General features: G+C 52.4%; 3 protein-coding genes across 3 annotated transcripts; 2 read left to right on the top strand and 1 right to left on the bottom strand.

Moving 5' to 3' along the window:
- Positions 1 to 6,268: 6,268 nt before the first annotated feature.
- On the top strand, positions 6,269 to 9,908 carry POX_b03021 (uncharacterized protein; the record flags this gene model as incomplete). Its single annotated transcript, XM_050111927.1, has 3 exons — positions 6,269 to 7,266; positions 7,325 to 8,902; positions 8,963 to 9,908. The coding sequence occupies 3 exons, from the start codon at positions 6,269 to 6,271 to the stop codon at positions 9,906 to 9,908; spliced, it is 3,522 nt and encodes a 1,173-aa protein (XP_049972273.1).
- Positions 9,909 to 10,694: 786 nt separating this feature from the next.
- On the bottom strand, positions 10,695 to 12,422 carry POX_b03020 (Pyruvate decarboxylase; the record flags this gene model as incomplete). Its single annotated transcript, XM_050111926.1, has 1 exon — positions 10,695 to 12,422. The coding sequence occupies one exon, from the start codon at positions 12,420 to 12,422 to the stop codon at positions 10,695 to 10,697; it is 1,728 nt and encodes a 575-aa protein (XP_049972272.1).
- Positions 12,423 to 12,935: 513 nt separating this feature from the next.
- Positions 12,936 to 15,395, top strand: POX_b03019 (uncharacterized protein; the record flags this gene model as incomplete). The annotated part of the gene is made up of 5 exons (XM_050111925.1): positions 12,936 to 13,090; positions 13,325 to 14,043; positions 14,121 to 14,505; positions 14,629 to 14,917; positions 15,012 to 15,395. 5 exons carry the CDS (start codon positions 12,936 to 12,938, stop codon positions 15,393 to 15,395), a joined length of 1,932 nt encoding a protein of 643 aa, XP_049972271.1.
- Between the last annotated feature and the right edge of the window lie 1,803 nt (positions 15,396 to 17,198).

The following is a 17,198-nucleotide window of genomic DNA, read 5'->3' as shown; positions in this document are numbered from 1 at the left end:
AGCTTTGTTGAAGATTAGTCAGATATTTGGTTATCTAAAGGAAATTTGACTGGAAAACGTTGATGAGGCTCTCGTTAAAGTTTACCCAACTTGTTCATCGGCAGGCCCGACCTGCTGCACGCCCGGGATGCAGGAGTCGTAAAGGTGGAGCACCGCTAACTTAACCGTCTGCATCTGGCGGCGTAGTGCCAACGACGTGGTGCCTTATTAGCTGGACGCCCGGTGGAGCTATGGCGCAAGGCTACCGATGGTTGGTTGTATATGGTGTAGTGAGAGTGTCGGTGTCGAGATGGGTGTTGGTCATCCTGACCAGGTCAAAGAGATGTTGACTCACTTTGGTCCGAGGGGCTCTATACGGTGCTCTTCTTCTTCTCCCCCCCTTTTAACCCTTTTCTTCATCTTATAGCTCCCCCATCTTAGGACAAGTATGCCTACATAATTGCCACACATCCTTCGGTACCTGGTAATAGGTATATGTAATACACAAGTTCTTCAAGGCTGGTGATTGCGTGTACTGTAGATACCAGATAGGTACCTAGGTATATACTTCCAGTCTCTCAAATACAGAGCTTAAATAAAGTGTGCTTCATCCACAATGGATGTACAAAGTTTTCAGACAGGAGTGTGTCTAGACCCGTTCGGACTCGGGTGTACAGGACGGGCGGCTTGTAGGCTTACGCCCCCCTTCTCGTGTTTGAGGAGGCTGAGAGCTGTAGACTCTTTTCCACGTCTGCGCACGTCCAGACACTGACAAAAAGTTCTAGCACCAGGCGGATCCTTCCCTGCGGCTCCGACGTGGCACCTGCAGTACCCCTGGTCACCGATGCTAAGGTAGGAGGCGGTGGGTGCGATGAGGATGACGGAATACGGATGAGAAGCAGAGTCTAGTGTGCACTAAATGCATCAGTGCGTAGCTCGAAAGACTGGAATACCGGGGGGGGAGGGAGGGGAGGTGTACGAAAAAAAACACAAACCAAAAAAAAAAACTCTTAACCGGGACTGATTGATTTTTGAGACGAAACACTCCAACCCCAAAACATAAAACAGAGCTATTGATTAGATCCACCTGTGCGTCTGATAGCGGAGTACAGTAGAGACTACATGTGTTGACAATTTTAGCCTTATCTGGAAGCCGGTGTTTAGGTTATCTCACGATCCCGAGTGGAATAAGGTAAGATTGTTCTGACAGCATCGTTCGAGAGAAGGCCAAGCTAATGAAATGTCAAACTGGGGCTACGTTTCAAAACCTCTCTCACATTCGTCCAAGGTGGAGGGAGTGGGATTGGATAAGCTTGACATTCGAAACTTAGCAGGATCCCCGTCCATCAATATTCTGCCAGCTCTTTGTGCAAGGTTCTAGTTCTCTCTGGTTCTTGAATCTTCAGTTCTTCTTCTCTAAGATTGTCATCAAAGTCTCCATCTTTCGTTCGTTGTATGCAATTGTTCAAATTTACAACAATGCACCTATGTATGTACCTCGATGTTATCAATGATCCCGCTATCGACCGCCGACTAAGGAATTCCAGACTCGCCTGGCGAATCAAATCCTTCTTTTGCGAAACGTTCCTATTTGATCTTCATATACCGTATCGAATGGAAGCGAGGGATGATCCATTTGGATCCTGAATTCCAATCATGTGGCAAGAAGAAAAACAAAAACGACTTTATTCTCCGCGCTCGGATCCTGCGGTCGCTTGGGTTCTACTTAGAGCTACAGTACGCCCGTGCGGCTGAAAAATTGTCCCTGCGATGTGGGGGTTAACGGGAATGCGCCGAGTATACGTGTGGTAGGGTGGACAACACTCCCGTTTCTTACCTTTTGAACCTCAGGAGGGAGGGGACGGTGCCCTGGGGAGAGTCTTCTTGTTATCTGTGCCCGCTTTCCCTCCAGGTAGGTGGTGGGTGATGGGGAGGCCGAGATGCATCTGTGCTGTCTTTAGATCCAAGTGTGTACTTCGGCTGTGCGCCATGTAGAGTGTCGTGGGCATAGAGGCAGCGACACCATCTTGAGTGCTGAGTATCGAGTGTGGACTACATTTGATATCTATTCACGTCCCCCACGAAGCAGCGGCTCAACCTGCTGAAAGACCGTCCACATACCTAGCGGTGTTGTGTCCCGAAGCCCTTGGACAGGGCCTACCACGGTACTGTGTCGAGGCGACATTCCTGAGATTAGACACATATGGGGAATGCATAGTAGATAGGCTGATTGGGTCTCAGGGACTCTTCTCGTGTCAGGACGGCAGGACGAGAACAAGCATGAGGGAATTGCTGATTGATACCATCGATTATTCGACCAGAGGAAAATGCCGTGTGAAAAACTGTCATGCATGGGCGTTGCGTTGCGTTGGCGCCGAGGCCCTGCCCAGACCGGGGCGCTAATCGGGCATTCAATGATGAAAATAGAACATATCCCGGTGAGGATGGTTTTGATCATTTCGTAGTACAGGTAATGCCCTGTGGCTACACAAAAAATATGATAAAAAAAAAGAAACGAGAGAATAAAATCAGATTCAGAGGACGTATGAGTACTGGTAGGCTTGCGGCATGGTGTAGAGTGGACTTGATGTAGCTTAAATCTATTGCTGCATCTGTAAAAGGTTGCGTGTGTGAGTGAGGGAGGTTAGTCAGTCGGACGAGGGTGGGCGTAGTGTGAGAAAGCCCTCTCTCTATCGATGATAACCCCCGTCCAGAGTTCATCCCCAGATGACTCCAGTAAGCTACTCAGGTTAAGACAGTGCCCGCAAGTTCGAGGCCGGGGTACCCTGCATGGGTACTGTGGAAATGGGATGATCAAAAACACACGGAGGATCTCGCAGTCCACGATCCATCCCGTCCGGAGCAGCCACCATTGGCGCTAGCCCTTGGTCTCCTTGGTGCTCTCACAGCCCAGTATTCGGATTGAGGCTGGGCGAGGGCAGTGCGCCCATTGTGATCTTGGTTCATGCACTCTGGTGGAAGCTCAAAATCAAAAGAGTCAGACTGGAGACTGGGGTCCACAGAGGAAGCGAGACAGAATCAGCTCGGGGAGGTGAGATGGTCGTGTCACGACCACATCTCCGCCATTCCTGGGGCCCGGTGATTGCGGGAGCATCAGCATCAGCTTCGATACGACCTGATGTGTGGTGTCCACCCTGCACGGTGGGAATGGAGGAGAATGGATGGGGATAAAACCCCTCAAAGGGACTGCCCCTACGGATTACAGAGTCGGAGACCAGGAGCGCGAGTTGACGTTTAACCAGGCCACACCCTCGACGGCTCCTATGTAGGCACGTCCAGTCCAGTACTCGGTACTGGACTCGACCCGGGGGCCGAGCTGAGGGAACAAGGAGTTGATTCACAAATGATCCGGTCGGTGCCTGCAGCAGGAGATTTTCGATTTTCAATTTCCGATTTCCATCGTGAGCAGATACTTGGTCGATTAGTGTGAACATTGGACCGCGTCTTGCGCGTGCGGAATAATATATGAATCGACTGGATCAACTACCTTGCATCCAGCAGTGGCCGTGGTGCATATCGTGGCATTTTTTCTACTGTATTCTTTGCTTTTTTTTCTTTGGCCCAAAAAAAAAGAAATTCCCAAAGTCCCATTCCGTGGTGGTGTTGTCCATTGTGGATGAGTATTGTCGTCAGTCTAGTGACTGGACAACACCCCGTTGAATGATTTGCTGCGAGTGACACCAATGACCGTGTTCAGAAAAGCAAAATATTGGGAAATTAAGTTTCGAGTAGAGAGGGGCCAGGATCCATTCCATTGAGGGGGTTGTCTCGGATGGATTGGTTGAGAACTTGGCAGTTCCGACCCAGAGTTTTCCAGTTTCAAAATTTGCACCCTCGGCCAGTGTCGATGTGGTACGGCCTCGGGCCTCACTTGGGTCAGTACCTGCGAAGCGCGTGAAGCACGTTTGTGAGACGTGTTTCTGGCGTGTCAGCTCCCGGACGAAGAACATGCGACACGGCAGGTCAGGTAGGACGAGGGGGTAAGTACTTTGTACATGACCGAAGTGATCCGCTCGCCCCCGCGGCAGTTCCAATTAGTGTCGGGATGTACCTCTGACCGGCAAGTGACTTGATCCCTGGTCCCTAGTAGTGATCCGACAAGCCGAGCAATCTTGCAGGGAAGCAGCTAAAGAGCCAAGCAGGACTGGCTGAAGCCGGACAGGGCCACCCAAATATGGGAGTGGATAAAGTGACACCTCCCACGTCATCTGTCCTGGAGGAACATAATATGGAGGTCTTCCACCGATCTATGGGGGGAGTGAAAGCATGGAAAAACATAGATCACAGAGGACCAGGCGAGGAAGAGCACACCGACGGTGACAAGAGGCGGAGGCGGAGAGAAGTTTTGCCGACGATCGCCTTTCTTCCACTTTCACCGCAGTGTCTTGGTACGGTAGTTGCGCGACTGTGTACAACTTGCTCAGATAGGAAATCAACATGGATGGACTCGGGACTCATGGAGTGGCGGTGCGGTCCGGGAGCTGGTTTTCCAGGTCCATGCCTCTCACCCGTCCACGTCTCCGAATCCTAGGCTGCAGCTCTCTCGCGGGGGCCTCTCTGGCCGATGATTGTGCCACACCACGATAGTACGGAAGCACCGGTGCTGGGGGTGCCTATCGATACCATATTCAGGATAGAGTTGTCTACTCCTTTTCTGGTACTCATGACTACATGTACCTGTACCTGTCGCCCGATGGAATGAGAGGCATTCGTTGGTCGACAAACCGGGTTCGAGCGAGAGGGTGATGGCAGAACCCATACGAGCCCTCCACTGTCCCACTGTCTGAGCTCCCCTATCAGCATGTCGGCGCTTCGGATTCTCCAACATTTGGTGTGGCTGTCTGGTGAGGGCTCCGCTCTTTTGGGAAGCTCCAGAGAAGGGCGAGGGGAGAGGATGCAAAGGTGTACACTACTACTCTACCCTCGAAGATGTGTGATAAGAAAGTAATTTCTTCAGTAGTCGAGTCCTGTGACTACTGTACTCGTAGTCGTCCTGTTCCTCGTCACTGGCTCAGTACGAGCAGGTAGTTTGTACCTACCAGGATCCGGGTGAGACTGCCTTTTTTTTTTCTGGTCTCGCGAAACCGCAGGCTCTTTATGGCGTTTTTTGGGCAAATTGCCTTCCGGTACTCCACTTCCCATCGGAGCCTAGTTGTGCTTCGTGATGATGATGTCTATGATGATGGACAGAGTCGTGATTATGTATGATGATTGATCTCCGTGTGTTTCGTCAGACCACGACAAACCCACTTATCGTCCCTTTCTGGTGACTTTTCGTCTCCCCATGCGCCCCATTACCTCGCCAGGCTCTCTGCTCCGCTCAGCTGCTCGAACCACTCAATCTCGTTATCTCTCCAACTTTCCGACTCTCACTTTCGTATCGGTTCCTGATTGTGCCTCTTTCGTTGTCCCCTTTCTCCTTGACGCTCGTTTCCTCCCCCCCTTCTCCTCCTTTCTCCAAACTCGTCTCTTGACCTGCTCCTCCCAAGGGATCATCAGTCTCCACCCCTTCCCTCCACGCCCGCAATCCGCGGTTATTTCCACCAACTGGTACACCGTCGCTTCTCCAGATCATTGCCAATTCACCGACAGTCTTTCAAGTCATTTGAGCCTCAGCTCTGTCTATTGCGGCACCCTCGGTTCAACTGCGACATAGTTGTTGAACCAACATCCATTGGCCCCCCCCCCCCCCCCCCCCCCCCCCCCCCGGTGCTTGGATCAGTGTATTCACTCGACGTCAAACCCTCGTTATCTCTCGTTCACCTGCCGATCAGTTGCTGCTTTGGTACTCGCGTCCTCTCTGAACGGTGTCGCAGCTGGAGAGAAGACCGATCGATTATTTCGGGTCCTTGACCGTCTTCCTGCGCTGCAGTATCAACCAGTCTGCAAATCAAAGACCCGGAGAGGAAGAAAAAAAAATCACCCTAGGATTTGCCAATTAGGGTTGTGTTGGGTGTGCGTGTGACGGGTCATTCAGATTTCCCCCCTCTGGCTCAGTCGGACTAATCAAGCCCTGCGACGGTTGGACGTGGAACTGCGGTCTCTCTGCGAAGCTTTGCTGGTCTGCTCAGCAATGCTGCACGCGTGATCCGAACCCTCCCTGTCTCCAGCGCGAGATCTCCAAAATTTTGCTGTGGTGGAAAAGGAGCTGGTCTCTAACCACACCCCAGTCACACCTCTACCTGCGTGATTTCTCACCGGAACATGCGGTGTCTGCTGAATTTAATTCGCCCTAGTCCGCTTGCCCTTTCTTCCCCGATCACAGAAAATGTCTTTGCCCTCTCTTCGCATCGTGACAACCACTCCCACCTCCACTCCCACTCCCACCCCCGCGACAACAACAAATGCCACCACGACGAGGACGACAACCACAAAGACAGGCTGGAGGGACAGTATTTACCCCAGTGACGATGACCCTCTCATTTCACGGGCCGCAAGCTTCACCGACCTGCCCAGCCAATCGCCCCAATCCACCTCGTCCGGTTTGAGACGCACTTTCTCCGATTGCGCTGTGCCTACCCTCTCCGATTCTCCCACGAAAGAGACCGTGGCGGCGGGGAAGGATATTCTACGGCGGACGTCATTGCGCGCCAAAAGACCCGAGAGATTATCCCGAGCCGTTTCGCACTTCACCCTTTCTTCCACGGACGATCTCAAGGAAAGCAATCCTACGTCGCAGCAGGATGGAAGTGGAGCCAGCGTCCCGGAGACACGGGCTCCCGAGCCCGTCGCCCGACCATTAAAGACTCGTTCCATGTCGGGTCGGATTGTCAGTTTGGCCCGGAAACCCTGGGGGTCGTCATCTCGGTCCCCTTCACCAGCAGCCAAACGAACCACCCAGAGGCTTGAAGAACAATCGCCCACTCGCTTACGGGATCGGAAGACCGATGCTCCGGACAATGGCGAGGGCGACGAAACCCCAACATCTCGCAGGCGAACGATGCTCTACAAGCGTCCTCGACGGCCGATGGTGGCGGTCGTCTCCAAAGGCAACTCCGATTCCCCAGACTCTCCCAACAGCCCGTCACAGTCGTTACGAAATCGAACGTCCCTCGAACGATTTACGGCGTCTCTGTCCATCTCAACGCCAATACTGCCTCCCATGCCCAAGGGCGCCGCCAAGACCGTGGCCTCCTACACGAACAATGGGGGCGACAGCGGTACAAAGACGGGCAACAGTGTCAAGAGCAACGACCGATACGAAACCTCGCAGAAGAAGGACGAGCTGTGGGGCCTGTTTCGCGGTCTGGAAGCGGACTTTCAAAAGTAGGTCCTCGATGAAAGCCGGTAGCCTCATCTGGTCACTGACAGCGCCGATGTATAGATTCCAATCCAAGTCCACCGCATTAAAGGCAAATGTCATTCGCTCGTCACTCCTCCCGTTTCTCAATCGTCATCAGTTACACTCCTGTTGCAAGAATCTTCGACCCGAAGACCTGGATCGCCGAGTCAACATCCTGAACAAATGGTGGATCGGCATGTTGGAGATGCTGAATGGCAAGCATAATCAGTCCATCTCGGGCACTGATCGGCCCGTTTACCTGGAAGCCGTGGTGGGCATCATGAGTCGACCAGAGTGGCGCATCCCATACCCCAGTACGCAGCAAGACAGTGACCCAAGCGATTCTTTGAAATACGCCTCGACCTCCGTCTCGGAGGCGTCAGACGGGTCTGTCTCATCCGGGTCGGACTTTCTGGTCGAAAGCATTCACCACAACATTCGCAACATTTTTGTCCAGAATCTCGTCTCTCAGATGGTGTTTGTGGTCGAGCGCATGTCGATGAGACACGCGCCTGCGAGTTTGGTAGCCTTTTGCGGAAAGGCCTGTGCGTATGCCTTCTTTTTCTGCCCAGGAGTCGCGGATCAAATGGTTCGCCTCTGGAAGACCCCCCCAGCGGTATTCCGTCGCATTCTGGCGGAGAGTCCCAAGTCTTCCGCCGAGGACATGCGTGCCTTCACTCAAGAACTGGCGGTCAACTTCCCGCTCGCGATCCGGCCGTTGGCCTTTCACTCACACGGCCCTCTGCTGCGATATCTGCGCACCAAGCCCGAACCGCCTCTCAATACGACTAATATCCCATGGCGGGGCCCCTGGATCGCACGGTGGTGTGGGCGAGACACGGATCTCTTCTTTGTTTTCCTGAAGTACATCCACATTCTCTACGCGGAATATACACCTCCCGCTACGGCGAAAGAGAGAAGGACGTTCGCGCCCGGATTGCTCATGGTCCACGCACAATTGGTGGTGGCCATCGAGGACACGATCTTCAAACAGTCGATGCCACCGCAGGAGACTAATCACGTCGCGGCGGCCATCACCTTCGATGACTTGATGGAAACCCCCGACGTGTCTGCCGCTTCGCACTCGCTCATGAGTGGCCGAAGCAGCCACCGGTCGATGGCGGAAAATCGCCTGGTCATCCTGCTTCGCGATTTCCTCTCTGATTCCTCAGCCGAGCCCAACCGTGCGCGACTGTTCTACGCGGAAAGCTTCTGCGGACTACTCAGGACTGCAGCGCAACGGATTTCTCTCTTCGACCATCGGGCATGCTTCCTTCTCTGTGATTTCTTGGAGGAGGTCATTCCGATCGTTGCTCGATATTCCCAGTCCATCGAAACCCAATTCTTCGACTGGTCATTTTGGTTGGATGTCTGTCGGCAGATGATGCAAAGCCATAATTCACTGACCGAAGTCCGGGCTCTCTCTTTTCTCTACAGCATATGGCCCACCTGGACCGCAACAAATGATCGCAAGGCGGGCCTTTGTCTAGGCTTCTTGCTCCACGAACCCATCTTTTATCACTATTTTAATCATTGGAGCCCGATGGTGCGCGCCTACTTTCACCGGATACTGTGCTGGAGAGTCGGTCGATTCCACGAGGATCCCTCATCCCTTGACTCGTAAGTTCCGAATTCACGCGACCGAAGTTGGTCCCTGATTTGCTCACAATACCTTGTTAGATTGATCTACGAGACGCTCTCCGACAGACTGCTGCGGGTGTGGGAGTACTATATCGGGTTTCAATCCAAGGCCGAGGAGGGCCTCACCGCACCCTTGTCCTCTGCACCTTGTACGCCCGCTCCGGGCCGACGAATCATTATCATTCGATGTGAAAATCAATTATCTCCGGTCAACTTATTTGTCTCCTTTGACCGGGTTGTTCCTCCGGTGCGGTCCGATCAGATCAGCCCACCTCGACGCGTCAATCCGCCTGATACGGCTGGATCAGATGCTCAGGCGCCTAAGCGGCGATGGGGTCTCCTTCGCTCCATGTTTGGAAGTTCGGCGAAGCAGAATGAGGCAGCGACCGGCAGCTCTGGAGACGACTCTGAAGGTACGGGTGGAGATATTTCGAAAAATCCGTCTCCTCAATGCGTGGAAGAACACGAAAAGACGCCCTCGCCACCTCCAGAGGAACCCGTCAAGCCCAAAGTGACCCACCAGCCATACTCCTTCAAATTCTCCCTCGAGTGGATGGATCGCCCATGTTTTCCGGCCAAGAACAAACGTCTCTTCCGACCGTGTCTGCCCGTGGCCTCGCAGCTTCACGTTCAGCAATGCCGATCTCGATCGCCGACAGAATCCGTCGATTTCGAGACCGCTTCCGAGACGATTTCGACCGATGACACCTCTGAGCAAAGCATCACGCGGAGCGATAAACAGAGCATGCCGGCCGATTCTCATCGATCCCCAACGACCGCCCAAAGCTCACCCATCACAGATCCGGGCGCTCTTTCCAAACAAGAGTACATTGTTGCCAGCAAGTACGCCGGTCGCGCGCTGGCAGAATGGGCTTATATTGTTTCGGAATGTGACAGCTTCTTCGCTCGTCGCCGTGACGAGGGTGTTCCCTCTGATCGTGCGGTGGAAACTCCCAGTCTGGGCGTTGAAAGCTTCCGGAAATAGAGCACCTCAGCCTCGCTGAGTTGGATCAGCTTCCGCATTGTGATGGAAAAGCACCACCGCCGAGGACCTCGGCAAGGGGCTTTCCTGCTCGATTTCACTTCGAGACGGATCACAAAGCGATCCGACTGCCTCCAAGCCTTTCAGTGAAAGGCTATGGCTGTAGCTTCCACCCTCTCGATCCGGCCCATCCCGGCATTCTTTCCTTCTAATCCCTGGCTCGTGTTTTCTCATTATCCTCCTTTCTTTTCTTCCCCCTTCTTGTCGCTCCACTTCGACATTGCACTGTGTGCATTCCTGGGTTTGGTATGAGCATAGAAAACGGCGTTCCTTTTGAGCTTGAAATATGATCCTTTTCGGTTTCCCTTTTGAATACTATCAAGGCAGGCTGGGCGAGGTTAATCTGAAATTTTTTTGTGCTGATTCTCCTTCATATATTGAACTGCTTCTCAATATCGCAATGCCCCTTGGTGCCTTTTTTTCTTCTTTCATTCCTTTACCCCTCAACTGGGCTCTAACTAGTTCGAGATGACGGTCTGAATGGGTATGGTGCCCAACGAAAATGGAAGCTCTCACCCTCAATCAAAAGGCTGTCATTGATTTCAACTCAATAGACAAGAATGACCAACTCTTGAAACTGTAAACTGAGAGGAGGTCCTTTTTAAATCATTCAAGTTTGTATTCATTAAATCCATTATGCAATAGAGATCGGGTCCGGTCAACTCAAAAAGAAATAAATCATTTGAACTGGATCCCCTGTACAACCACAGTCTGTTCTGTTAGAAGCAGCTACTTGCCCTGCTGCTGCTCTTCTGCCTTCTGCTTGTTCAACAAATACAGCAATGGCCCCTGAACATCTTCCCGATCCATAAAGACCTCGACAATCCGAACACCACTTCCACTGTGCACGCGTTCATTCTTCAAAATCTCCTTCAGCTCGCCACAGGTCCACGCCTGGAAAGTGCTATTCTTGACCTGTTCGTCATCGGCACCAAAGTAATTCAACGCCTGCGTGTTCCGCCACAAGGGCACATCGTTGTAGCTCTGATTTCGGCCGTGAATCACCCGTTCAATGGTGTACCCTTCATTATTGACGACGAAAATGAGAATATCCAATTTCTTCTTAATCATCACGCTGATCTCCTGGGCGGTCATTTGCAAGCTGCCGTCGCCGATGATGAGCACGGTTTGGTTCTTGGTTCCGGTGGGTTGGTTGAGCTCTCTCTTGGCGAGAGCGGCGCCTAGGGTGGCGGGGAGCATGAATCCGATAGAGAGCCAGGTGACTGCGCCGAAGAGGCGTGATTGAGGAGGGAGTTTGAAAGTGCGGCCACCGTAGGCGGCGGTGCCGGTTTCCGTGAGGATAATGTCGCCTTCTTTGAAGAGGGGGTTTAGTAGCGGGTAGAAGTTGTGCTGGGCGATGATGTCCGAGTCTTGAATGTTGGATGTAGTGGGGGCTTCGCGCTTGGCTGGGCCGAGAGCCTGCACAAGGCGGGTGAAGTCGAGGGTCTCGAGGATCTGGGTGAGGACAGCGTTGGAGGATACGTCGCGGTAGATTTCGTTTTCGATTTGAATGGTGCTGTCTTTGAATTGGATGGCGGCGGTGGCTTTGGGGATTGTCGTCCAGAAATAGGTGTTTGTGTCGCTGTAGTGTGGACCGAAAGTCAAGATGAGGTCGGCGGATTCAAAGTATTCCTGTGAGGGCTTGTCGCCGTATGCTGCGGCGTAGAGGCCATGGACGTTTGGAAGATGTTCGTTGACGAGGCCCTTGCCGTAGACTGTTGTCCATGTGGGCCAGTTGGTCTTTTGGATGAGCTGGTCGAGTTGGTCTAGAATTCCGAGCGGTCGACTCTCTCCGTCGACGAGGATCAAGGGCTTCTTCGCAGTGTACAGCCGATCCAGAATCTGAGTGATCACTTTTGATTCATGGGCAGCACTCGGCGTTGTTGGGATCTTGATGGGTGTCTTCAAGTTGGCTGCCGCGACGAGCGTCTCGCTCATGTCATCAGGAATCTCCAGGTATACCGGCCGTCTGTGAATGAGCGCCTGCTGCAGAATCCAGTCGATGTTATCTGGTGCCGACATGGAGTCGGTAACATTCATCTGTGCCGCGGTGATGTGCGTTGCCATGGCCGCAAAGCGGCGGTAATCGCCATCGGAGAAAGTGTGGTGCATCAACGCCCGAGAGCTTTGCAGCTGTCGTGAGGGGGTTCCTACGATATGCACCACTGCAGACCTTTCCGCATATGCACCCGCAATACCATTTGCCGCAGAGAGCTCACCCACACCGAATGTGGTGACTATCGCAGATAGACCATTGATGCGGGCGTAGCCATCTGCGGCATATGCGGCGTTCAGTTCGTTGCAGTTGCCTACCCAGTGTAACCCCGATGGCTCAACATGGTCCAACAGGCGCAGATTATAGTCACCAGGAACTCCAAAAACCGAGTTCACCCCCAGCTGAAGCAGACGGGTAAAGAGATAATCTCCTAATTGGATTGTCTCTGCCGAGGATGACATGGTGTGTTGTGATATGATTTGAGGATGCTTCAGGGTTGGTGGGTGGGGGGGGGGGGGGGGGGTGGGGAAGATAAGAATCCTCTGCGTTTAGAGCGCTAGATCTGATTCAATCCGAAGGATTCAGAAAATGAGGACAAGAAGGTGAGAAAGTTGGAGAGAAGAGGCAATGATAGGATGTTAGGGACTTTCAAGGGAGAGAATCGTGATGGAGATCTCTTTATAGTCGCCTCCATCCAGTAGTTAATCCGTGTACACCTGACTCCTCGTGATTGGAACTCCGCATTCCAACTTTCTTCTAACTGCCCCCCCAAGACTCCACCTTCGTTCTGCCTCTCCCCCCCACTTGTGCATCGCCATAATCTGATCGCCTTTTTTCTTTGCTTTTCTCATCGCCGACTGGACCGAGAATTGCGCGTGTCCCCGCTGATAGCCGAGAGAAACCTCCCCAAAAAAGGTCTTTTGGTCGGAGCTGCGCAGTAAGGGTCCATCATTATTTTCTGTGTCGGGCCGTTGATGTCCTCACTTAGACTTGCGGCGTGCGAGGCCTGTCGCAAAGCCAAGTTGGCATGCGACCACCAACAGCCGGTATGTTCGCGCTGTCAGCGTACTCGAGGCGTGTGTATCTACCGCACGGCCCCATTCAAGCGGCGGCGGGTTGAAAAACCCAGGTATGTGGCTACATTCAGTTGGTGGATCTCCAGAACCCGTAGGGCGCTGGTAGGGCGCTTGTAGGGTGTGTCCAGGGACTCCAGTATCACCATCCACGGTCTCAGGGCACTATTTGCCAATGCACCCCCTCTGGAACATGATCCCAACCCACTCCACATGCTATCGCGTGCCATATGATACAGACACCAACCAAAGACTGGACTCTAATCGAGAAGCCTATTTTATGACTAAAGTGTACGATCGCCGGACCCGTCACCCTCTTTTGAGGCCCGACGCAATTTATATCCAAACCCAGGGTACTTAGGCTCGTCGAGCCATGCGGCTATCTTTAAACATATCACTCCGTCGACAGATGGCGAGCAAGCTACTGGTGGTGGTCAACTGCCTGGCGCGGACAATGTGGGCTCCCAGGGTATCGACGACAATCACCTCTTGTGGCAAGGTGCAGAGGTCCTCCGACATTTATTGACGACTTATTCTCTCGATGCGATGAAAGATCTCGTTCTGTTTTGGCTGGCCAAGGGTGCAAATCTAGCTCTTGCAGAACTGTTTGTCGCGCAGTGTGCCGAAAGTGTCACTCAATTGTTCACTTCACATGACGAGAATTGGCACTTTGTGTTTGCGCAGCGGCTGTTGCAAAACTCGGCCCAGCCCTTGCAGTTTGATGCCTCGTCGGATCTTGAGAGCTTTGCCGCGCAATTTCTCAATCACCAAGCGCGATGGGAGACAGTGGGAATCTTTTTTGCCGCCGTGAGCCGAGCAACGATCGATATTCCCTTCTTCCCGCTTCTGTACAACTCGGAGGAGCGACAGTTTACTTTGCGACGACTTGCGACGAAGCTCTGTGATTTTTCATTAGAGATTTCTCTCTCGCTGGACTGTCTCAATGACCTCCAGCTGATCGTGCAATATGAGAATTTCATCCTTCATTCTTATGTGGACGGAGATCAAAGTGAGTCTGGACCAGAATCCATCATGGGCTGGATCTTATCTGCTCCCATCCCGGTCATAGACTAAGATTCTTTCAAGGCTATCGCACGTGGCGCAAGCTCGGAGATGTAATCTCCTCGACTTTTGCGCTCGGCTATCATGAGAATCTGGAGATTAAGCCCCAAATTCCACTTTTCCTGATCGAGTTACGCAAGACGGCGTTTGCGCGGATTTATTCTGCGGACAAGAACATCGCAATCTTCTTGGGACGTCCTCCGCGAATGACGAAACGGTTTTGTCATTTTCAGATTCCTTCCGATGGAGTCATCCTACGCTCTTCCGGCGGCCGTTTCACCTGGAATCCGACCGCGGAGACTGGATACAGGGCCGATACTTGTTGGTCTGCACTTTGTGCCTCTCTTAAAGAAGAGATTTGGGAACTTTTGCAAGATAAACACGATGTCGATTGTGTGAGGCGGGCAAGGTGAGGACAGATTTGCTTTCATTGACTTTGTTCTCTTCTTCGATTCTTGTTTCCCATGTCCCCCGCACTACTTCTGTTCTTTCGCTGTCCGAGACCGACGGATAGCAGTCTAACATGTTGCAGTCTCATTCAGCAGAAAGCCGAGGAACACTGGGAGTCTCTGCCGCCCCAATTCCGCCTCCAGGGGAGCCTCAAGCAATGCGCACAAAGCTCATTCAGTCGAGACTTTCTTGCCCATGTTCGACTCAATCATCTCCATGTTCTTTTCCTGCTGAGACTCTTGCTGCTCAATACCCCCAGCGAGCCTGATAATCACATCGTGCAAACAGCGGGACAAATGCTTGCTCTGGTGGTGGAATTGATTCTCCTTCGAGATCAGCTGACAAATTCGGGAACGGGTCTTATCTGGAAGGTACGGAATCTTTGGCTCCCGACTCCTCGATTCGCTTGAGTCATGCTCGAGGCTGCCGGACTCTCGGAGATTGAAACTGATTCCAATCTACCAGGTCGCCTACTATGGTCTCCCAGCTGCGGGGATCATTCTGCTGGCATTGCTCAAACAACACTCCCACTCTTTACCGGGAATCTCTCAAACCAAGTCTCTACGTGATCTGAGTGTGTTCGTTGCCGAGGTTCAAATTGGAACGTTGGTCAAGGTTGGCGATCCTAATTACGCACTGCTGTCCAAAGCCACGCACACCATTCAGAGATTTTTGGACTCGTTCACTTCAGACGCTAGTCATCCTCAGTATAGCGGAACCGATGATACCAACGAAGATTGGGCGGCTCTGTTGAGCCAGGATCTGTGGGATTTCGAGGCTGGCTTCTGGCAAAATCTAGCGGATCACCCGTCGCTCTTGGTGCTGGATCCACCTCTGCCAGGTGCTTAAATCCTTCCAGATGCCTGCGTCTCGATTTGGGATGATGGCCTTGGAACCAATCGGAATACAAGGGTAATTGCCGATATAGACTCCACTGCCGCCTCATATCTTCTCGTATATCTTCCATGATCTCGAGAAGTCCCCAAAGTATCCGTCAAGCCTTTTTTCTTTTCAACATGCAGGTTTGATATGCGAACTGGATGTCACTTACTGAAGAGGGTCGATGGGAGTCGCCGGTTACTGCGGCTTTCTGGAACTGCGTTGATCCCAGTAACTGTCGGTAGACCGTCCGGTTGCGAGACCCATTATTTCCCTGGTGAAGGTATTCCAGTTCAAATGATGATGCCTGGGCGGTTGACAGCGGAGAAGCTTCAGCACTCTTCCATTTTACAAGTCACTTCAAGCGTCCTTGGGAAATTTAAGTTGCGCCAAGGGACAGATTCGCGTTACGATGATCGAGACAGACCGAACTCAGAGGGGTTCTATGAACTTCTTGTAGACGTGCAGAGGTGAAAGGGTTCGGCCGAAAAAGAAACCCAAGCCTCACCCGATCCACAAATAGGATGGCACCCAGATCAGGCAGCTTGATGCATCTGAAATCGAGCTTTCGAGACCTGCAAGACGTGCAGTCCGCTCCTTTTGGAATGCCCATTCTTCTACCCTCCCTTTCTCTAACATTCGGTCGGGTTTGAAGTCTCTCAACATGTCCTACCATTGTAGTGGTTTCCACGCGAGGGCGTTTTTTCTCTGGATGGGAAGGACAATGGCGACTGCCTCGGATGTATCCCTTTCGAAATCAATCCCGCGGCACCATATTTGGGCTCATGGATATGGCTTTGTTTTTCATTGACATTGGAGATCTGGGCAACCGGGGTCATTGTTCTACCACGACTAGCCCTGCACCGCTGAATGACCTCAGCAATCGCTCGATGGCTTTGTGCCGGGAGTCCGAGCCATTCGATGACAGCCGTTCTTTGCTTTTCCCCCTCCGAGTATGGCTGGCTTGTAGCGACCTGAAAGAACCATCGTGATGATCATTCCCTCTATGGAGGAGTTTCCCGTCCTATCCTTGACCTTGCCATGAACGACTCGTCTAAAACAGGAACCCCCCGGGTAGGAAGTGGAGAACGTGTCTCAGTTTGATCGCACACAGTTGGTGCAGAGTGGACTTAGCCAGGCAGAGGTTGTTCTCGGCGAGCAGATCCGATCATCAACGCACCCCGCAGTTGTGGCTTGCTTGGTTCATGAGCTGTTTTGTTGACACGCAGGCGCGGGCACTGAAAGCTGCACCTACTTGCGTGTCAACATGATACCTAAACGTGAATGAATGACGTCGCCGAGGACTTGCTCTCCGGCACTGTCCCATGGTTGCCTCAGAATCATCGACCACATTACGAACAAATGTGAACGAATACGCGACCCGGGACAAAAGGCACTGAAGGGTTACTTTTGCCTAACCAGATTATCCTCTTTGCTGGGCCACACTCAGAAATGAACAAAAATAGAAATGGCCTGGTTGTTGCTCGTACCAGTTGACTGCATCTCTCCCGTGCAGCACCACCCATACAGCACATTCTCCATGTTCTTCCCCATGATCCATAATCAGTTACCCACTAGAGAGAAGGGGATCCACTGATTACCTTTGGACTTCATCATGGGGTGTAACTACTCATCACTCCCGGACGGGCAGACTCCACTGACGATCCCCAATTGCTTGTGTGTTGCTGTTTGCTCTTGTCCCCTAACCGGTTTCAGTTGAGAAAAGAAAGACATGGAGAACTTGGACGAAAAAAATCCCTCAAAGTGATATTC

Source organism: Penicillium oxalicum, chromosome II, assembly GCF_001723175.1.
Source record: "Penicillium oxalicum strain HP7-1 chromosome II, whole genome shotgun sequence".
Taxonomy (NCBI): Eukaryota; Fungi; Ascomycota; class Eurotiomycetes; order Eurotiales; family Aspergillaceae; genus Penicillium; species Penicillium oxalicum.
The sequence above is the reverse complement of the archived record's forward strand: the minus strand, read 5'-3'. Positions and strand labels throughout refer to the sequence as shown.